The sequence below is a fragment of the Lynx canadensis genome, chromosome D2, assembly GCF_007474595.2.
Source record: "Lynx canadensis isolate LIC74 chromosome D2, mLynCan4.pri.v2, whole genome shotgun sequence".
Lineage (NCBI taxonomy): Eukaryota > Metazoa > Chordata > Mammalia > Carnivora > Felidae > Lynx > Lynx canadensis.
The window spans coordinates 5,039,174-5,061,660 of record NC_044313.2 but is presented as its reverse complement, the minus strand read 5'-3'; the positions used below and the strand labels follow the sequence as shown (position 1 = coordinate 5,061,660).

General features: G+C 51.6%; 1 protein-coding gene across 3 annotated transcripts in view; it reads left to right on the top strand.

Moving 5' to 3' along the window:
* DOCK1 (dedicator of cytokinesis 1) overlaps positions 1-17,849 on the top strand; it is a 528,429-nt gene extending 510,580 nt beyond the window's left edge. For all 3 annotated transcript variants that reach the window (XM_030333989.2, XM_030333990.1, XM_030333988.1), the window contains 5 exons: positions 3,178-3,323; positions 6,389-6,587; positions 9,496-9,649; positions 12,620-12,780; positions 16,651-17,849. In XM_030333989.2, the coding sequence (XP_030189849.1) occupies positions 3,178-3,323; positions 6,389-6,587; positions 9,496-9,649; positions 12,620-12,780; positions 16,651-16,746 (756 nt within the window). In that variant the 3' untranslated portion in view covers positions 16,747-17,849. The remainder of the gene's footprint in view (positions 1-3,177; positions 3,324-6,388; positions 6,588-9,495; positions 9,650-12,619; positions 12,781-16,650) is intronic.
* Positions 17,850-22,487: the final 4,638 nt, after the last annotated feature.

Here is a 22,487-nt window from a genome sequence, read left to right as displayed (position 1 = left end):
CCGCCCCCCGCCCCCCCGAATCCATGGGCAGCAGGCACTTGGGCTCAGCTGGAAGACAATGCAAGACCGTGTCCGAGCCTTTGGGCAGGGCAGGGCCGGCCTCGGGTAAGAGAGCCAAACCGAGCTTTTGCTTCAGGCTGTGGTAACGACAACAGCAAGGACAATGGGAGCTGCCACCAGAGTGTGCCAGAGGCCTGTGGGCTTCACCCGGCCTCTCCAGGTGGGGTGATTATTCCCTGCGGCTCCTCTGGAGGAAGCCGAGCTCAGAGGGGCTCCATATTCCGCGCGAGGTCACACCGTGGGTGCCAGAGCCAAACTTCCGGCCGCATTCCCACTGCGCCCTCCCCGCCCCCACAGCCCTGATGCGGGGACACGGGGACGTCAGTTCGCTTGGGGTGTCCTGGGGCTGGAGCTGCACCTGTCACAGTTGGGAGAACCTCTAAGTGCTTCAGATGCAAAAGGAAAAGTCTGGATTCTTCCATTTCTAGAGGCTCTGCTCAGTCAGGAAGGAGTGGTGAGGCAAATGGCCCGGAGGGTCCCGTGGCCACACCCAGTGTGTGCCCTGCAAGGGTGGGACCCCGCAGTGACTTCCGTCCCTCCCTGGCCAGAGCCTGCCCCCGTCACCCCCATTCCCTTTACTTTCTGGCCATACCCGCACATCCGCCCAGGAGTCAAGGTTGCGTCTTGAGGGACATCACCAGCCCTTTGTGGGATGGGATGTTCAGGGGTCTTCCGGGCCTTCCCAAGAGCTGGAGTGACGTCCTGGTGTCCTGGCTGGCATCTCCGCCCCCTGGTCCCTGACCGGCCCCTCCTGCACCTGCACACCTCACGCTCGCATCGCTTGCATCGCTACAAAGATCATTTCGCCAGAGAAACGAAAACCGTCGCGCCAGGAACGGGGCACCCGATGTCGGACGGGTCACATTTCTTCTCCGTGCGATGTCCGGCTGCATTTCCTGGAACTCGGCGTGTCCCTACGTCTAGTAGGTGATGGAATAGAGAGGCAGTGTCTCCCGAGCACGTTCGTCATGGGAGCCTGATGCAGCCGGTTCTCTGCCCTTCTGCTCCTCTCCTTCCCCGGGTCCGGAAGGGGCAGGTGGAAGCTGTTGCAGGGGAGAGGTGGGAAGGCAGCCCCTGCAGGGTTGGTGGGCGGGTGTTGAGGCTCCCACCTCCGAGCCGTCCACAGACGCTGCTGCTGTGGGAGAAATACCGAGGGACGGTGTGGGTTGTGTGAGGCAGAGGCTGCCCGTAGGTCCAATTCAGAGCGTGAAGAAGGTTGGGGCACCTGGGTGGCTCAGTCGGTTAAGCGTCCCAACTCGTGATTTCCACTCAGGTCATGATCTCACGGTTCGAGTTCAAGCCTCGCGTCAGACTGAGCCGACAGTGCAGAGCCTGCTTGGGATTCTCTCTCTCTCTCTCTCTCTCTCTCTCTCTCAAAATAAATAAACAAACTAAAAAAACAAACATTACAGGAGATGTCAGAGAGAAGGGCAGTGGCTGAGCGGGCAGAGGATGGGGTGAAAGGCGGCAGATGGGTGGGGCGATCAGGGTGGGCCTAGAGCAGCAGACAGGACTCTTCCTTGAGAGGGTCAGGAACAGTGGGACACGGAGCAGTCCCGGCACCCAGCCGAGAGCCAAGAGGATGAGCGCCATGCATCAGATCAGAAAGCCAGGGCGGCCGTCTAACTGTGTTTCAGAAAGGCTGAGACGTGCATCCTGTAGACTTTGAGTTACTAGGTTTCCTATAGGTAACATTTCCGCAATTTGGGCTAATTTGTAAGAAACAGTTTCCTTTCTAGTTTCTTCATAAAGGCCAATTAATGACAATGGACGTCTCCCCGAAGACATCCACGGCGCCGTCGTCGGTGGGGAACCCAAGACCCACCGTCTGTGCAGGCAGATTCCAGCGGCGTTTGGCTTTGAGCCAGCGGTTGCCAACATGTGGCCCACTGACCTGTTTGTAAATCAAGATTTATTGGAACACATCCGTGCCCACTCACTCCTGTACTGTCTGTGGTTGTTTGCCCGCGACGGTGGCAGAGCTGAGCACTGCAGACAGAGACCCTACGTCCCGCAAGCCTAAAACTCCTATTCCTTGGCCATTCCCAGCAAGTTTACCAACTCCTGCATGAAACTGTCCCTCTGTGATTGTGAACCTTTTACAACCAGAGAGATAACACACAGATCAAGTAGGATTGCATGTGCCAAACACTCGTTGAAGAAACAGGCCCACTTCTCAGGCGTGAAAGTAGTGTTGTTCAGTAGGTAAGCAGCAGTGGTCCCGTCTTCTACAGGTGATTGACTGAGGGCTAGCTTCGGTGGTGTGGGGCTGGGAGGTGGGGGAGGGGTGGAAGCCGCACGGAGAGGAGGTCCCCAGATCCTCAGGGTAAAGGGAGGAGCTTCTGCTGCATCTGGCCTTGGGGTGAAGGTCATTAGCGTTTTCTAGGTAATGAGGTATTGATGCGTGCTATGTATCAGTGACCCTTGTTTCGGCAGCAGAGGTCGTATTTCAGAAAGAAGAGGAAAACTCCATCCAGAGACCATTTTTCTCCAGAATGCATGTCTGTCTGGGCCCCTACGGGGCCAAGAGCAAGAGTGTGAGCAGTTCCGGCCTCAGCTTCCTCTAACCCACTGTTGCAGCCGCTGCAGCGAACGAGCCCATCTTTAGTCAAGCAGCAGGAGAATCTTACTTTATTCTAGAGAAATTCAGTCATTACACATCCGTGTATGCAGGTGACCTGCGTGGTTTGTCAACACGCAGAGATACGCAGAATTCGTCTGATGGGCTTGCAATTCCTTTAATGACATTTTGGATGCTACTCTGTAAGCTTTCTGGTCCTTACGTTCCACTCTGGCTTCGAAACAGGTGGATGCATTGTGGTCTTGATAAAGAAACTGCATTTAAAGTTCTTAAAAACAGGAAGGTTGTGATACTTTTCACACTATCAGGTAATGTTTCCAAAAAACCCTGAAATGCCCATCATTTTCGTCTTTAACTCTGAATGGGAATACACACTGTTCATGGAAGTGTGGACAGTTTGGGTCTAGAATCCAGGCTGCTAAGATCACATGGTCCCAAGAGTCTGGCCATGCCAGGCCTGACATCTTTCGACACAGGAGCATTAAACAAGCCTCTCTCTCTCTCTCTCTAATTCTCCCTCTCCCTCTCTCTCTCAGCCCTCAAGTCTGGATGACAGAAGAGGCAGCCGTCCCCGGTCCATGGTCCGATCCTTCACGATGCCTTCTTCGTCCCGGCCTCTGTCGGTAGCTTCCGTGTCTTCCCTGTCCTCAGACAGCACCCCTTCCAGACCAGGCTCCGATGGGTGAGTCGGGCTCAGCAGCAGGGAGGGGGCTTGGAGGGTCTTGGGAGGAGCTACCGGCGCCCTGGGTTGGTTTTATCACAGATGGGGATGTTTTTTAAATCAAAACTGTCTTTGAAGCTGAAACCCACCCCCCCTCCCCCAAGACATTTCAACTGTAGTGCCCAACATGACTGTCAGGGTCTTGTGAGTTTTTGAGAAAAAAAAAATTCTTTGGGACAGGTTTCCATCATCTTTGAAAACCTCCAGCGAGGGTTCATTCAGTTCTGGAGATTCTGGAAGGAGGGCAGTACTTTCCTTTCTGGCTGTGTGCTTGTGCTTTTTGTCTCCTGAGCACTCCTGTGGTGTCAACGCCAGTGCAGGACCGTCACACACAGTCAGCTTACTTGAGGACTTGGTAGGGCCACCTTCTTTCTACAAGACTTCTCTGGAGACCTCATTCTTGCCACTGAGCGCCCAACAGCACCAAGTGCCTAAAAGGGAGACAAGAACGTAATAGGCTAGTTAATACTGGTTGAGCTCTCACTGTGTTTCTTGCATTAACTTTGAGTGTTAAAAAATATCAATAACTTTTGGGGCGCCTGGGTGGCTCAGTCAGTTAAGCGTCTGACTTCGGCTCAGGTTACGAACTCACAGTTTGTGGATTTGAGCCCCATGTTGGGGTCTGTGCTGACAGCTCGGAGCCTGGAGCCTGCTTGGGATTCTGTCTCTCTCTCTCTGCCCCTCCCCTGCTCTCTCTCTCTCTCTCTCTCTCAAAAATAAATAAAACTCAAAAGAATTTTTTTAATATCAATAATTTTTGTGTGTTTTTGAGTAGCAAACATGTAAAGTTGGTTCTTATTAAATAGAAAGAAGCAATGTCTCATGCAATTTAAACATCGGAGAACAACTGCTAATTATTTTACGGTTGGCTTTGTACAGTTGTGTGTCTGCAACCCCATTTGGTTTTCCATCCATCACCTTCCCAAACCCCCGGGCTCCTGGCCCCCGCCTCACGCAGACACACACTCCCCGATCACCCCAAGGGACAGCTCAAATCCAAGTGCCCTTTGTTGCCCGTGACCCGTGTGCCCAATGGAAGACCGAAGACTAAACCCACAGTTTTTTCCTTACCGGTAATTTTTATCAGTGTCTGCTGATAAAAGGCCAAATCCATATGGAAATTCTCAATTTAGAGGTGTTTAAAGCAGGTGTTCTTGTCACTTAGAGAAAGATTGCTAAAGAAATTGAATTCAGCTTTCCCCAAGCAAATCCCCAAGCCAGTTATGAAAAGGTCTTTACATTTCCAGGAACGTGGGGGTGCGGGTGGAAATGGATCTGGAGGTTTCAGACAGAGGCGTGGTCTATCACACGCGTGACTATGCACCTCCTCCCAGGAGACACTGTTTAACCTTGAATTTGAAAGCGCCTCTATTAGAGTCCAGATTTTTGTTCATTCTAGGGTTACCACCCTTCTCTCTGTAATTAATGTGGAGAAAATGAGGCTTTGGTCCCACATGGCACAGGTTACCTGCAGAATAAACTTCATCTGGTCAGCAGGTTCTCAGACTGTGAAAAAAAAAATTTTTTTTAATGTTTTGGGTTTTTTTTGGTTTTTGGTTTTTTGTGGTTTTTTTTGAGACAGAGAGAGAAAGAGCATGAGCAGGGGAGGGGCAGAGAGAGAGGGAGACACAGAATCCGAAGCGGGCTCCGGGCTCTGAGCTGTCAGCACGGAGCCCGATGCAGGGCTCGAACCCACGAACCGCAAGATCATGACCTGAGCCAAAGTCAGACACTTAACCGACTGAGCCATCCAGGTGCCCCACATAGTGTGTGAAAAATTTTAAATGTAACCTGTCTTTCTCTAGGTTCTCCTAAATGTATACAGGTTCTTCCCCCTGAGCTGAAAGATATCCACTGGTCTTTTTATTTTGTTTTGTTTTCTTCCCTACATTGATTGTCTCAAGTTATGCAAAACCTAGAATAAAATCATGAGGATTATTTTGTTTTTCTTGACTATATTCCCTGTGGTGTATTTTTCATTCCTGTGCCTTATTTATTTTATAACTGGAATTTTACAGAGTTTTTAAGACATTTTCATGCCTTCTTTCATGTTGGCTCTCCGTCCGAACTCCTTCCTGCTGCAGAGAATGAAACTCCGACCTTAGAACTAGACCTGTTTCTTCTCTCTCCCGATATGACTTACTAGGACAGGAACAGGGTGGACCCCTCCCACCCCTCAGTCTTGTGCTAAAATAGCAAACCACAATTGCACATGGTTGTGTGTGCACGGAAGCTAGTCCAAGATCCATGTACTCAGTAGACTCACCTCTAACGAATGTGCATTTATACCAACCCGTTGGTGTTGTAGGCACAAGGGTGGTGGTGTCTTCTTTGTATCTTGAGACTGGGGACATCCAGCCCGCAGCAGTCATGGGATGTCAAGACTCCCCAGGAGGTGACAAAGCCAAAACCCTGGGTCTTCTAGCTCAGTGGTCAGCTGAGAAACTAAGGGCTTCTCCTCCATGTCCCTATGAGCTGAAATCGGCTTGCTTCCCACTGACTCATCCAAAAGACTTTCAAATTGAAGCACCAGCATATCTGTAATCTTGAGCTGGCCGTAGGAACTCGGTCAGAATCAAGATACCAGAAATTTCTTTGCAGTAGAATCTGTCTATTTCTCCCCATTGCATTTGTGAGTGTTTCAGTACGAATCTCTACAAGGTCAGGGCTCCCCTTCTGAAACACACCCCAAATACCATGTTCTCCATCTACAGTAACGTCTTACTGTCTCCCTGACACGTCCGCTCAGACTTCACATCTCCCCCGTCCTCGGATGAGTGTGCTCTTTTTTTCCAGTTTGTTCTTTTCGGATGGCAAACACAGGCTGTCTCTGGTGCAGCTGGTTAATATGTATCTTAAGTCCCCCTTGGCCTCTCTTTTTAAATCATTCCTTTCCTGTAAGGTGTGCCAGTTCCCGGTCGGTCAGCACGGAGACTCCTTGTGAACGGGTTGACATTTATCTGCAGGGTGAGAGGCAATTGTCCTCCTATTAAGCCATGAGTGATTTACAGAACCATGTCCTTTAGGTTTTCCCTGGAGCCTCTCCTGCCAAAGAAAATGCACTCCAGGTCCCAGGACAAGCTGGACAAGGACGACCCAGATAAGGAGAAGAAGGACAAGAAGAAGGAAAAAAGGAATAGCAAACATCAAGAGCTATTTGATAAAGAATTTAAACCCACCGACGTCTCCCTGCAGCAGTCTGAGGCTGTGATCCTTTCCGAGACGGTAATTTCTCAGGGCCGGGGAACTTTCCCCGCTCTGCCTTAGCTTCTGGGACCTCCCTTTGCTCCGCACTTAGCCGATGGAGCTGTCGGTTGGATTTCATTGAATTTTCTATTCAATAGTCCCCTGAAAATCCGGGGTCTACCCTCGACCCTCTCCTTGTATGACCCAGTGCTGTAGGGTCAGATCGGAGGTCTCTTCTCCCAGAGGGGTGCCCGGGTCGGCAGCCGGTGGTGCTGGGCTCCGTGCAGCAGTGTGGTCCTTGCATCCAATATGCATCCTGACGTCTCAGAAGACGAACGGGAACGCTTTTTTCGTCTGAGAACGATGCTCCCTGTCGGCTAACGCCTTCCCCTTGCCCCTTCCTGACCAGAAGTCTCTAAGCCCCAGGTACTGCCCCGAGCTATGAGCTGCTCAGCCAGAGTGCCAAAGCCCCTCCTGCCGGGTTCTGCACACAGCCTGGGGTTCCGTGTCGGTCTCCCTGCCGTGTCTGCCCCACATTTACATCGTTGGCACATTTCAGAAGGACTCTCCGCAATTTAACCGGACACGTGCTGGTTAGTTGACATTAGAAACGGATCCCAGGGAACCCTGGTTGCTGCACGGTTCCTGGGCAGTGTGAAGGCAGTGGACATGTTCGGGGCATGTTCTAGTTCCGGGGCCGGGCCTGGGGGCTACTGCTCACGGGACCGCCCAGCCGTGTGGGAGGCCTGAGGGCAAAGATGGGGCACCGGCAGCTTCTGGGGTGAACTTTATTCAGAACGTGCTTTTGGGGGGTGCCCGGCGGGCTCAGTCGGTTAGGCGTCCAACTCTTGATTTCAGCTCAGGTCATGATCTCAGTTTGTGAGTTCAAACCCCACATCGGGCTCTGCGCTGACAGCACGGAGCCTGCTTGGGATTCCTTCCCCTCTCTCTCTGCCCCCTCCTGCTCTCAGAAAATAAATGAAAAAACGAAAAAACAATTTTTTTTTTTCAAAAAAAAAAAATTTTTTTGAAAAAAAAAAAAAGAAAGTGCTGTTTGTAGACTGAAAGCAAAGAAGAGGCTCTCACAGGCTGTCAGCTTCAAAGGTTACGTCAGGCCTAGGGCCGCCTCCCCCTGGAGATGATGGGCACTTACCTGGACGGCGGCCAGGAATGTGCCTGCCCCGGGCAGGAGCCCCTGACCTGTCCTGGCTGTGATTGAAGGGTCGCCTGGCAAAAGGGCTCACAGGGAACCACCTTTTAATAAGACATATTTCATGGCTTGTTTATATCTTAAACCCAGAGAGTACGTTTCACCCAGACCGCGAGCCACTCAGAGCAACGGTCACATGTTGCTTGGCTGTCTAGAGGGAGAAGGCATATTCGAGAGCCACGGCGTGGCCTTCAAGAAGGTGAATGCCTTTCTGAAGCCTTCAGACACAGCTCTGACTGCAGCATAAGCATGGCCAGGGCTCTCAGAGCCTAGGAGGGGGACAGGCCGGAGGCTGGTATTGCTTCCCAGGTGCTGGGCCTACAGCAGCGGGACGGAGAGGTCTCTGATGAGCCACCCCACGCTCTCTGCCTGCCACCCGAGAGGGTTGGGGTGCCCGCGACCTTGCTGGCACTAGCCGAGGCCACCTTCTCTTGAGCCCAGGATAGAGATCTCAAGTCTCAAAACATCAGAACTGGGTGGGGGAATTAGCAGAAACATAAGCTAATCAGCTAGTGCCAGACGCTCTGTGTGGCCGTTCACATATTTGTGCGTATTTAGGCTCCATTTTCAGCCGTTAAAACCAAGCCTGAGAGACGTTGCACCACGTAGCAGCCCTGCTCACAGCGGAGTTGCTTGAGAAGCGGTCGAAGGTCTTGCCAGGCGCTTCACATCCCATACGGGTTCTGTCCCTCCCGGCCGTGGCCCTGTTTGCTTTCAGGGACACTGGCAAAGACCGTCTGGGTTCAGCCAAAGTGGGCCTCCCCACAGCTGGCCTGCAGTGGCCTCAGCAAACCCACAGGAACACACCGGGGTCAGAGCACAGAACCTTGACCCCTGTCGGCCTCTGGCGCCTCCCAGAATGACCACAGCTGCTGCAACTCCAGGGACAGGAGTCCTGGCCTCTCGCTGGGAGCAGACTTACTGTTCTTGGTCCAGCCCAGCTGCCTGTCTCTCCACAAAGGGGCCTCCTCCTCTGGGTGACAGGTGTCAGCAAGGTCTGTGAGTGCACGCGGGCACCCGCAGTTTCCTGTGCCAGCCTCCTCGTGCCTGCACCAGCCGAGTGCCACAGGGCAGAGCAGGTGGACAGGTCGGAGGCAGGTTTACTGGAGCGGAAGCGGCACCGGGGGGCAACACAGTGTTCCCTGCACCCGCTGGGACAGCCTTGACTTCTGCCCGGCACCTTGCCTCCTAAGCATCTGCAGAGGCTTCCTCTGGTCACTCTGTGGGGCTGCGTTCGGCTTCCTACTTGATTTTGCATCATCCACAATCTCCTGACCCTCAGCTGAGACTCAGAGCCTGGGGCGGGAGGGAAGATCTTCCAGGTGTGATTTGCTTCACACTAGGAAAGCGTCCTTCTGTTTTCTGAGTCATCAGAACGTGCCTTATGGGACAGGACAGTCGCCAGTCCACATGCACGCTTACCCTGTTCCAGGCCTCCCTCCCCCCGCAGCAGTATTCGTCATATCTTGGCTTCTAGAGGCATCGCCCTGATCTCTGCCTCCATGTTCCCCTGGTGTTCTTCCAATGTACGTATATCTGTGTCCAAATGCCCCCTTTTTATAAGGACACCAGTCACATTGTGTTAGGGCCCTACCCTAGTGACTTCATCTGCAAAGGACCCTATTTCCAGGTGCGGTTACAGTCACAGGTACTGAGGGTTAGGGCTTCGACCTGTGAGTCCTGGGGGACCCAACTCAGCCATGGCAGACCCTAACTGTGCTCTTTCCTCCAACGTAGATAAGTCCCCTGAGGCCCCAGCGACCGAAGAGCCAGGTGATCAACGTCACCGGAAGTGAAAGACGTTTCTCGGTGTCCCCGTCACCACCATCCTCCCAGCCGACACCCCCTCCGGTCACGCCAAGGGCCAAGCTCAGCTTCAGTTTGCAGTCAAGTGAGTGGAACATTCTCCGCGTTGGGATTTGTGGCCTTGCTCTGTGGCTCCCTCTTTGACCAGAGGCTCTAATGGTAGGCTCGCCTCCTCCCCATGTAGTGAGTCTCCACAAGCATTCAACTTACAGGGAGCCCCCCTCGCGGCACCAGCAAATCAGTCTCCCTGAGTTCCCTGGGGGAGAGTGTGCTCTCAGAACCTCCCGTGCGGCAGGGTCAGCATGAGAGGCACACGGACAGCCTCCCTTTTTGTATCACAGGAAACGGAGCCGCACGAGGGCCTTGGACCTTCCTGTGTCCAGGTGGAATGCAAAGTGAAGAGCTATTCTTAAGAGCCAAGCACATAACTAATTTTTCTAGTTTTGCCCAGTTTCTAGGGTTGCCGTGACATATTACCATCAACTTGTTGGCTGAAAACAACAGAAATATATTCCCTCACCCTTGTGGAGGCCAGAAGTCAGAAATCAAGATAACAGGGTTGCTTCCTTCCATAGGCTCAGAGAGACATTCTGTTCCATGCCTGTCTCCCCACTTCTGGTAGCTTCTGACAATCGTTGGCATTTCTTGGCTTCTAGATATACCACTCCAGTCTCTGCCTCTGTCTTCATGTGGCCTGCTCCCCTTATAAAGACACAGGCCATTGGCTTTAGGGCCCACCATAAATCAAGAATGATTTCATCTTGAAATCCTTAGCTAATTTCCTCTGCAGAAAGCCTACGTTCAAACAAGGTGACATTCTGGGGTTCTGGGTCTACATGAGTTTTCATGGGACACTAGTCAAGCCACTACAAGTGGGAATCAGCTTTTTGCCACTAAATTCAGGTCTGCCAGAGAGGAGAGGTCTTGGCAAGAAGAGGGTGGCAGGTCAGACTCATGTTTTGGTTGCAGCACACCATTCCAGAAAAGCCATCATAGGAAATGTGGCCACATCTCCAAGGCCAGTGCCTCCTTGTGGCATCTCTGGGGACAGACGGCTGACCTGAAAGGCACTGTGGCCTCAGGAGGTCAGTCATCGCCTCAACATCAAAGATGAAGCCCCACTTCTGGTGTGTTTTTTTATATAAGAGGAATGATCAAATACATTGCAAACCCAGGAGAACCCAGCTTCCTTCCTCCAGCCTGCACAGAGGCTCTGGAAGGCACACACAGTTGCCCTCTGCACCTGGTTTTCTTCCTGGGAGCAGTGGCCATTCCGGAGACTCTCGGGTGGGGAGTCAGCACTGCACGACAGGTGAGCCAAACAGACCACTGGGAGGGAGACGGTCTCTGAGTGTTAACATCCTTACACTATTACCACAGACTCTTTGTTCTAAAAGCGTTGTATTATTCCCTTTAAATAGTTAAAAACAAGCACCATTGTAGCCGCTGCGGAAAGCACTTTAGTGCTGCCTTGATGTGAAACGTAGGATCACCATATGCCGCAACAAATCCACTCCAAGCCTATGCCCCAAAGAATTAGAAATGGGGATTCGTTGCATATGAATGTCCACAGCAGCATTCTTCATAATAACAGAAGGTAGAAACAGCCCAAGTGTTCATCACCTGATGGACGGATAGACAAAGTGTGCATCAAAGAAAAATCCGCACAGTGGAATACTACTCAGCCATAAAATGGACGCCATCTCTGCTGTATGTTGCATCATGAATGAACCTCAAACACATTATGTGAAGTGAAACGAGCCAGACACAAAAGGACAAATATATGAATTTGCCTTCGTGAAGTATCTAAAATAGGCAAATTTGTAGAGACAGAGTAGAGTGGAGGCATCAGGGGCCAAGGGAGGGGGCAGGGGCCATTTTCACTTTATGGGGACAGATTCTGTGTTCACGATGATAAGAGAGTTTTAGAAACGGATCGTGGTGATGGTCGCTGAAGGTTGTATCAATCAATGCCACTGATTTATACAGTTATGGTTAAGATGGCAAATTGTATGTTATACGTAGTTCATCACGATGCAAATAAGCAAGTGATCACGGGGGCAGATATTCCACCAGAAGCCTTTCCTCTCACTACCCTTGATTCATTGACAAGCCTTCCTCAGAAACCAACAACTTCCCCCAGGAAGCATTTCCCTAATGAAGGATTTTTCATCCAGTGGGCCACTGGGGAAACCTCTAAGAGATCCATCAGTTAAAAAAAAGTCAATTTTCCTCAAATATAAAAAAGAAAAACAAATTTTTTCTAAGAGTCTCAACAAGGGTTGAGAAAGGATCCTGTCTTAATGATTATACTTCCATTTGAAACTGGCTAGTTTTTCAGTTTACTTTAAAAATCAATTGTACTTCCCCTTGGCTTCTTTAAAGTAACAGCCACAGTGACCGTGACTGCTAATAACTTCACTTCATACAGTCGTGGGTTTCCCCATTGAGAGAGATTTGAAGGGCGGGTGACTGGCTGTGACACCTCGCTGTTTAGATCCCACCAACACAAAGAGGCCCGAGGAGGGATCCTTCGGGGCCCGGGGTGGACGTGGCTGTTTTGACAGTGGATTGATGCCTCCTTTAAGCTCCAGTTGTAGGTGTCTTTATAGCATTTAGCGTTCTCTTTCTAGAACATGCCGTTGGGAGGGGGGGTCCCCCCCTTCATCTTCTCTACCCCTCCCAGCTCTCTTCTCTCCCCAGTCGACATGCACGTTTCTGCCTCCCCTTTCCCTGGAGAGAAGGTGAAGCAGCCACATGGATGCTCTGGCTTAGCGGGGACATTTGATTCTTCTTTTTTTTTTTTTTAAATTTTAATGTTTATTTATTTTTGAGAGAAGGAGAGACAGAGTGTGAGTAGAGGAGGGGCAGAGAGAAAGAGGGAGACACAGAATCGGAGGCAGGCTCCAGGCTCTGAGCTGTCAGCACAGAGCCCAATGCAGGGCTCAGACTCACGAACCTCGAGATCATGACCTGAGCCGAAGTCATTTGCTCAACCGACTGAGCCACCCAGGCGCCCCAGGACGTTTGATTCTAAATCGATTCGGTTTTCCAGGTTTGGAGCTGAACGGCATGACCGGCGTGACTGGGATGGACACGGCCGAGGTCCCGCCCCCCCTGCCTCTCAAGGGCAGCATGGCAGATTATGGGAACTTGATGGAAAACCAGGATCTGATCAGCTCGCCGACGCCCCCGCCCCCTCCTCCTCACCAGAGGGTAAGTCGGCCCGGAACCTGAAATGGGGGGTTTTTAAAATCATTCCCTCCACAAAATAGAAATCCCTCCTTCCTGAGATTAGCACGCGTGCTTTGGGCCAGCCCACATGTGGTCTTGAGAAGTCAAAGCGGTGGGCAGTCCGCCCACGCGATCTGGGTTCTGTGTCATCCATCACTGCAGAGGGACACGCTTCCAGATGTGGGTCTCAGAGCAAGGGAAAGGGGGAGAAGGTCCCGACGGGGTCAACGGGCCAGGCTCGTGACCTCGGAGGTCTTCTGCTTGAGGTGCAGTCGTGCAAATTCGATTCGGGAAAGCAGCTTTTCTGTGAGATGGTTTACGTGACTTTTAAAAGAAGCGGGTCCTGTATGGGGCTGGGCTCCCACCGGATGCCAGCCTGGCCCTCGAGAAGCCCTGACTGAGCCCGACAACAGAGTCTTAAAAAACCATTTGAACCAGTCCCTCTGTTACCAGTTGACAGTTCTGGAAACACTCCTTGGAGAGCCAGGCCCCATTCCTGTCCTGGGTCGCTGTCCTGGCTCCTCTGTTTGTTCTCGGGCAGCTGCGGGCAGAGGTCAGCATGCCCACGGGGGTCGGCGTGCACACGGGTTTTGGCGTGCACACGGGGTTCACCGTGCCCACGGGGGTCGGCGTGCCCACGGGGTTCGGCGTGCACATGGGAGTCGGCGTGCACACGGGGGTCAGCGGGCACACGGTGGAGCACCGGTGGACTGACCCCGAAGCCCCAGGAGATCTGTTTCCAGGTTCCTCCCTTCCGCAGCCACATTATTCATAGCTTTATACATTTAAATCGCTGCGGAGTGAAAAGTAAAACATTCCCGTGCACAAGGGCAGCGGGTCAGCAAAGTCATGACATGGCAACAGAGCTCCCGTCGAACATTGAAGACGTGAGGTTTATAATACGACTGCAGGTTTCTCCTAACAGCTATGCACATTTTTCCCCCTTAAAAATCATTACAAATCCTATGTACCCGCTTTTTCTTTCTTTTTCTTTCTCTTTCTTTTTTTCTTTCTTCCTTCCTTTCTGTCATGGGTACTTTTTTATGGAGTGCTCTGCAAGTTTATTTTCTGTCTTCTTGTGAGAGAGCGCAAGAGAGAAGGAATTTATTTACAGTACCCATACTTGATTATTCCTCTTATATAAAAAAAAAAAAACAAAAACAAACAAAAAAAAAAACAAACACCAGAAGTGGGGCTTCATCTTTGATGCTGAGGCGATGACTGGCCTCCGGAGGCCACAGTGCCTTTCCGGTCGGCCCTCTGTCCTGTCCCCAGAGATGCCACAGGGAGGGACTGGCCTCGGAGATGTGGTCACATTACCTATGATGGCTTTTCAGGAGGCCGGAATGGTTCATTGCAACCACGAAAACATGAGTCTGACCTTTTCCGCAGACTTTTAACTACAAGTTAGAAAGAAAGGAGGCACAGGGGGTCGAGTGAGAATATTGACCGGCTGGGGTGTTGTTTTCCTAACAGCTTACTTAACCGATCCCACCTTTATTTTCATATCTTTATTTCATTGGAGAAGCAGGACTGTGCCCCAATCTGTCCCTACACCGGCGACCTGGAAATTCTGAGCCTGGAAACATTACCGAATCCATGTGGTTACAGATCAGTTCAGGGGCCACATTTTATCCCCGTTTTGTCGCTGCATCATGTGGAGTGACTGACGCCACACTGATGCCACGTGCTGCCGGGTCGGGAAGGAACACGTGTGCACCTTGGCTCCCTTTCTGAACGGGTGGCGGATCCAATGAGATTAAGTACCCAGGTCTCTTCGCTGTTTGCTTCCTGTGCGATTCACCTGCAGCAGAGGTGCAGTGACGTGCCCGTGGAGCAGTGTCATCATCGGTTAGAAGCGGTGGCGTTTCGAGGCCGCTTCCCTCCGTGCCGGCCCTGCGGGCTGTTGTAGGATAAGGATCACTCGTCTGCCCTGGGGGGTGATCGATACCTCCTGTCACTGTCATTGATCCGCCCCGGGCTCGTAGTCAACCCTGATACTGGCTGTTGCCACTTTAAGCTGTCGTTTCTTTGAAAATGGCTCTCACAAGCAGTAATCTGAGCTATCGTTTCGCTGAACACTGATAAACCCACCGTCTTCCCATTTGGCACAAAGGGCATTTGCAGCATCTCGCTTGTGTCCTACTGTGTCAGCCTGGCCCTCGAGGGCTCGCCCTGCCCTGTCCCTGTGGCTTTCACAAGTACATAAGCACCCCGGTCATCGCGTCCCTTAAATAGGCGTCTGCTTTTTTTTTTAACTGTGCTTAGCAACCTTAAGAAAACTTAAGCCTATTATTTTACGTGACTTTTCTGTAACGCCTCAATGCCAGTCCCTGAGTTCTGTCTCTCCGTATTTATTCTCTTCTGCACGTGAAGCCCCAGGTCGTCTTGGTATTTACTTGTCTGTGAATCGGGAGGAAATTTGGGCAACGAGGAAGAGCCTACAGCACCACTGTTTTGTCCTTGAAACTCCTTCCCTCACGTTGGGCTAAATGTGAGCCTCCACCGAGAGGCTGCTAAAAACTCCACTCTGACCTTTCCTTAGATGCTAGCGTTCTGCGATCTCATCCTGGCTCGTTCTGCCCCCCCCCCATGTCTGCTCCTGTATTCATTCGTTCATTCACTCATTCATTCATGTGTCCGTTCATTCACATCCTTGTGTGCTCAGCACCTGTTACAGACCATGGCCTGTGTGGCAGGCGCCCGTGGCGGTCATGAGGTCACGAGGGTGCCAAGAGCAAGGGGGCAACGTCTGCCCTCCATCGTTCACGCCCTGACAGGAGGTTTGTCTATCACCTTTGCAACTATCAGTTCATTCGGAGGAATCCCAAGAGGCAAACAACAGCCCATGGACCAAATACAGCTGGCCGCCCTTTCTTTTTTTTTTTTTCTTTTTTTCTTTCTTAATGTTTATTTCATTTTTGAGACACAGAGTGTGAGCAGGGGAGGGACAGAGAGAGAGGGAGACACGGAATCCGAAGCAGGCTCCAGGCTCCGAGCTGTCAGCACAGAGCCTGACTTAGGGTTCGAACCCACCAACCTTGGGATCATGACCCGAGCCGAAGTCGGACGCTTAACCGACTGAGCCACCCAGGCGCCCCTGGCCACCCTTTTCTTTTTGTAAATTATTTTATTGAGGCACAGCTGCCCCCATTCTGTAAATAATGTGGTTCCCTCATGAAGACTTCAAACATGCCCCTAACGTTGTTCATCCCACTCCGTTTGCAGTGTTGGAAGAGATTAGATGAAAAGCTAACTTTAAACGGGTCACTTGGGCAGCGACCACAGGTATCCGGCCGACCCTCTCTCATGCGGCCTTTCTAGTTCCAAGAGCAAGGAAGGGCTCCTCGCCCAGCCCTGGAGAACATCTCCAAGGGCTCGTGTGGACCCTGGACGGTTTCGGGGCCTCGTGGGGCACACGAGAAGGGACCCGCAGGTCCTCGTCCAGGAGTGCTCAGCTGTGAGAGCACCAGGCCGCCTGGGTGGCCCTGGTTCTGCTTTGCCCTTAAGCATTTAAACTGCCCAGTCCTGAAGCCGATCCATCTCCAGGGGCCCCTGGATCAACGCGGGGGGCGCGCAGAGCAGCAGTTTCCCTTCTCAGCGGCCGTGTGGCCTTCTGAAGCGCTTTGTGAAAAGCAGTTAGTTAATCAGCGATGCCAGAAAGGCCCCGTGGCCCCCCAGCCGCCCCGCCCCGTGTGCGGCAGACCTCCCAGCCCCGGGTCACGCAGAGAGGGCCGTCCCCACCCAGGGTGCGGAGTCGCTTCCCCTCCCTGCCGCTGCCCCGGGGTCAGCCCACCCCCAGGCCCCAGAGCGTGAGTAACGTGGCACCTGCCGTGTTTCCGTGTCTTCTAGCACGCACCGCCTCCGCTGCCCAGCAAGACGCCACCCCCGCCCCCCCCAAAGACCACGCGCAAGCAGACGTCCGTGGACTCTGGCATCGTGCAGTGAAGACCGCGGGACCGCACGGAGAGCACAGGCCGCCGTCCCGTCCCTCCCTCCGCGTCTCCTCCCGCGTCTGGTGTTTACCTCATTAGGCCTGTGATGTCTGATAAGTAGTGCAATTGGTCGTCCTGGAAAGGAGTTCGTTTCCAGCCATGGCGTGGGTGGCCGTTAGCATCGGGGAGCAAGGTGGATGTGGGTCTAGACCGTCCTGTGGTGTTGATCAAAACTGGGGGCTTCTGACTGTGTCTGTCTCGAGAGAGCCGAAGTCTTGCCCGGAAGCCCTCCCTTTGTGCCAAATGACACATTAGCGAAGAACTCGGCTGACCTGGGTTTTGCGCAGTAGGAGAGGTTAGGCCACCACCCACGAGACCGAGTAGTAACTGAGTCCTACTCTTCTCCCGAGGCCGAACCCCAGCTTACTCCCAAAGGGTGTTTTATCAACCCTCCTCCTGCGGGTGTGATTTGGCGGTCAAGTGTATCTTCAACCTATATCAGGCAGTTAAGGTCAACTCTTTCAGGGAACTTCCTGATCTCCTTTGGTATAATTTAAAATAGGATATTTCTCAGCTACTGAACAGTTACTAATTTATGGAGTAGAAACACCATTAAAAATACTGGATCAGGTGGGAAAGTAAATACAAGTATAGGAAGATACGTTGTCTTTCTTTTTTAAAAAAGAATGCCTATAGCACAGAGATGGCTTTAACCGGGTGAATTCTTTCTGTCGTCATTCTGTACAGAAGTTTGTATATACGATGGTTCTTAGAACGTAAGTTTTAATGTTTTTGGTCCTTCCGTTTATTGTCATAGGCATCGCAAATGAATCTCTATATGTGTTCTTAATTTTTAACTGCTGAAAGTGAAAAAAAAATACACAAATTAAGCTTTGTTGATTTTTTTTTTCTAAGCTCCAAAGTCCTGAAAATGTTGGTGGACAATGATTAAGAAAAACAAACAAACAAACAAACAAACCCAACTAACTTTGTATAACCTAATATTTTTATTCTGTCATCTATATTTTTTTATCCACTATAATCATAATACTCTTCTAGTAGGCTCAAAAGTTATTCATTGACAACAAAAAAAAATAAAATGCCATTTAAAAAAGACTCACAGTGTCTGAATACTATGTTTTTATCCCTTGATGTAAAAAAAAATGTATATAAATGCCATTGTTTTTTTTTCTTTTTAAAATATTTTTTAATGTTTATTTATTTTTGAGAGAGAGAGTGCAAGGCGGGGAGGAGCAGAGAGACAGAATCCAAAGCAGGCTTCAGGCTCCGAGCTGTCGGCACAGAGCCCGATGCGGGGCTCGAACCCACGAGCCGTGAGATCATGACCTGAGCCGACGTCGGACGCTCAACCGACTGAGCCCCCCAGGCGCCCCTCTCCTTCTTTCTTAAAGAGCTTTGTGACCCACATTGATATATGTGCTCATCTTCCTTAATGACCACTGTTGAGCTGTCTTCAGTTTGGGGCCCAGGTAGACAGCACCTGTGTCCCTTGTGCCTGCGCAACCTTAGGGACAGAGCAGAGCAGAGCCTGGCACCTGCTGACACTTTCTCCCCTCAGCCCAACCAGGCTCTCTGGCCGCACATCATTTCTGCCCCTTGTAGACTTTCAGCTGCTAACTTGAGAGAGCGTTTTATTTAGTGGGATGTGTCATTCAACATCAGACTGCAGAGCTCTGTCTGGATCTTGGGAGGTAAGAAATAAAGAAGGCATTGGGGTCCTCTTTTCCACATAAAGCACATTTGCCTGTGTTCCTTCCAGACATGTCCCTGTTTAAATCACAAGGACGTGCCTCTCTGCTCCGTGAACCAGACCTCAGAGACATCTGCTGCAGAACCCTAGAGCCTCAGTGGACCCTTCACTCTCACTTGATCACTGCCCCCCAGTTTATTTGTCCTTGTTCCAAGTATTCAGTCCACCCCCAGGAAATGTTAGACACATGTGAACATAGAATTTTTTGTCTTTATGAATTCCTGCTCTTGAACTGAGATAAATATTCATCCTCCGTTGTGTATATTGGAAACCACGTGTCATCCAAGGTCCTAAAATAAGTGTATTGGCATAGCAGCCTGGGACAGGAGAGCACAGGAGAGGCCAGCCCCCGCGAGGCGGGGAATTGTCGAACAGCCCGCATTTCACGATGCATAAGCTGTTGCCCAAAATTGTAAAAATAGTTCCTGGCCCTACAAAAAATATTCTTCTTCTAGAATGACATCTGGTTGCTAGTTCTCGCCCTGCACAGCCTCCTCCAGAAAGTCTTCCCAGATAATTCCCAGACTCCACACTTCAGGGGAAGCCCCCTTCCCCTGACAGATGCCCCCAACTGCTGTGAATCCCACACTGGTGTCCAGGGCTAGAAAACACGTAGCACAAAATGTCTTCATCACGTAAGTCAAGGGCTGGACTGCAGAACTACAGTTGAGGAGCTGACTTTTGTGTTATCAAGTCTCATCTCGAGAGACTCCTCTGGAGGGAGGTCTGGAGGGACAGCTTGCCCATACAGATGCAATGATATATTTTCTTTTCTCAGAAAAAAACGTTCCTGAACCTTTCTTTCCTCATTGCCTTCCAAGGAAGCTTTTAGGTTCCCCCATCAAGAAATGTTAATCATTTCCCCATCAAGAAATTTTAACAGTACAGATATGCTGTGTATGTATTTATGTATGCTGTTTATATCTATGCTTTTTACGTGAACAAAGATTTTTTTTTTTGTCCCCTCACCACCGATTTCCACCCCCTAAAGGGTGATATTGCCTCGTGGAGAATGCGTGCTCTAAAACAGGAATGGTGAGGATCTTCTGTTCTATTTTTGCTTTGGGTGCCAGGAAGCTCAAAGCCAAATTTAGCTCCCACACATTCAGCTACACTTTGGTTTTATTCTTCTGCCTTCCAAAGTGCTTTCCAGTCTATTGCAAATCCAGCTTTAGTTAACCCTATTTAACTTTATTTTATTTTTGACTACCCAGTTTAATATGTCTTTTTTTTTTTTTTCCAATCTGCCTTTTCTGAATTTGTTAAACATCTGCTGTTTGGTTGGTGATGCCTCAGAAAAACCTACCAGGGAACCTGAGAACCGGTAGCCCTTTGCCCCCAAGTAAACCCAAACTGGGGTTCCTCGTTTGTCTCCCTCCAACACAAAGAAGTCGCCACTCCATCCGGGTCCTGTGACGGCCTAAAGGCAGCTGCGCGGGCCTGACGGGAGCAGGGACTGCGTGGGGTGTGATGTACAAAGCTCTTTCTGCTGATACCATGGGGTTAGTTCCACCCCAAGCAAAGACTTGTGATCATTCATCTGGTGTCAACCTGGCCAAGCTGTAGCATCCGGTTAATCAAACACTAATCTAGCTATTGCTTTAAAGATATTTGGTGGGCGTGGTTAACACCCAACAGTCAGTTGACTTAAAGAAAATCACCCTGAATCACGTGAGTGGGCCTTGTCCAGTTGAAGCCCTTAAAAGCAAGAATTGTGGTTTCCTGGAGAAGAAATTCAGCCTCAAGACCAGAGTATGGGAACCTTGCCTGCGTTTCCAGCCTGTGCTACGAATTTTGGACTTGCCAGCCCCCCAGAATCACATGCGTCCCTTCCTTTAAATAAATCTCTCGATCTCCGTGCATACCTGTCTCCTGTTGGTTCAGTTTCCGTGAAGAACCGTGATACAAGATTATAATGAGATATTCAAAACAAAACTTTCTCGCAAAAGAGAAGCAGTGGGCACAGCAAACTTTCTCTGGAAAAGTGATATTTTGACCGAGGTGGCTTTAGAGTAGAGACACCTGGATAGGTGCCCGGAGTCTAGAGACCCCAGACATTCCTCTTGGCCTCTCCAGTTAAGACTGTTCATCAGGGGCGCCTGGGTGGCTGAGTTGGTTAAGTGTCCAGCTCTCGATTTCAGCTCAGGTCATGATCTCACAGTTTGTGAGATCGAGCCCCACATCGGGCTCTGCTCTGACAGCGTGGAGCCTGCTTGGGATTCTGTCTCCTTCCCTCTCTCTCTCTCTCTCTCTTTCTGCCCCACCCCGCTCATGCTCTTTCTCTTTCAAAATAAATAAACACTAAAAAACCAGTCTCTTCATCGGCCAAATGATAATAATACAAACTACTCGTATTGTCCTTTGTCTCCTGGGGCTGGAATGTCTGAATGGCTGCCTTCACGGGTCTGGCACTGGGGCTGGCTAGGCTCCCTCTCTCCTTCTAAGTCTCTGTCTCTGTGTCTGTCTGTCTCCCCTCTCAGACCCCCACCTTGGCCGTCTTTCATTCTCCGGGGCCGTTCCACTTGCAGGAGGCTACTTTTCATGGCCAAGGTTCTCCATTGAAACTCTGAACAAAGCTGGTCTCCTCTGCTCAGCTGGTGTGAGAAGGTCAGGCGGCAGTGCCTGCCCAGTCACACACCTTGGTTCCCCCTGAGTCGCGGCCCCTCCTGAGCTCCCGGCTGCCAGTTCTGCCGGACCCTGGACGGATCGGCTCTGGAGGTGGCCGGTTCTGGGAACGGCTTCCCACTGCTTCACCACTTCCTCTGCCCTTGTCTTCACTGCCTTGGCCACGTCTGCCTCCCTGCAGTATGTCCCCGAGCGGAGTCCTCCAGCAATCACGGTGCCCTCCCTGCCCTGGGGAAGGGGTCCCACTCCCCTGTCCTGCATCGGGGAAGCACTTCCGCACCTCCCTGGTTTCCTGTCGTTTTGGTCACCTCTTGCCAACTACCCACCTGTTGCCGCTGGTGTTTATTTCCCGTATCGGGCAGTGCCGGGCTTCACGTGCTCTTTGTCCCTTCTCTTACCTGGGGGTGCCCTCTTATAAAACATTTGGAGGGTGTCTATAGCTACGTGCCGGGTGCTTTGACAGACCCAGTCCTGTCCTCCGGGATCCCCGAGTCGGCTGAGGGAATGGACGAGCCAGTGGCAAAGTAGGCTTCAAAGGTGACGGGTGAGCACCGGGCACCGCAGAGCAGACTTGGGGGGGGGGGTGCGGTGGAATGAGTGGAATTGAGCAGCCCAGGAGGGTTCCGTGAAGGGAGAGCATTCCGGTGGAAGAAACGGCACGTGCAACCTCCCAGTCTTGAGAGGGGAGACCCTGTACTCGGAAGGAACTTCCAGAAGACCAGCAGGCTGGGGCCAGCGTGGAGGAGCAGGGAGGGAGGCTGAGGAGCTGGGCGACATCAGGATGGCGACGGCCAGTGCTTCCAGGCCACGTGAACACACTGGGCTCCATCCGTGCACCCCGGCCAGTGTCGAGGGCGGGGGGACCCACACAGCCTCCGTGTCGTACTCTGTGAATGGGGCCCGGGGACGGTGGTGAAGAATGGGGGACCGGGCGGGAGTATGACGGGGCGTGGGGAGCGGGGCTGATGGAAGCCAGTGTGGATGGTGTCAGCCAAGGCCGCAGTGTGTTTGAGGGGACTTGTCCGCAGAGCCCATCCTGGGCTGTGACGGCCTGGGCATATCAGGGACGATAAGCGCTCCAGGGAGCGTGGGTCCCGTATCCCCGGGGGACCGGCCCATAAAGGTGCCGCGTGTTCGACATCCCCTCATCCGGGGCGTCCTCACAACCCTCAGCTGCACTTACAGGACAGGGTCTTTGGGAGACGCCATAGCTTTCCCTCCTTGGCTTTGATCGGCCTTCGGGTGGAGTCAGCAGCCTAAAGCAGCAGCGGACCATCTTGCCTTCGGGCACCCCGCCCCCATCACCAGTATCTTACCCGGGAGACTTGTTCCTCATCACAGACCACGCGGGTGGCACT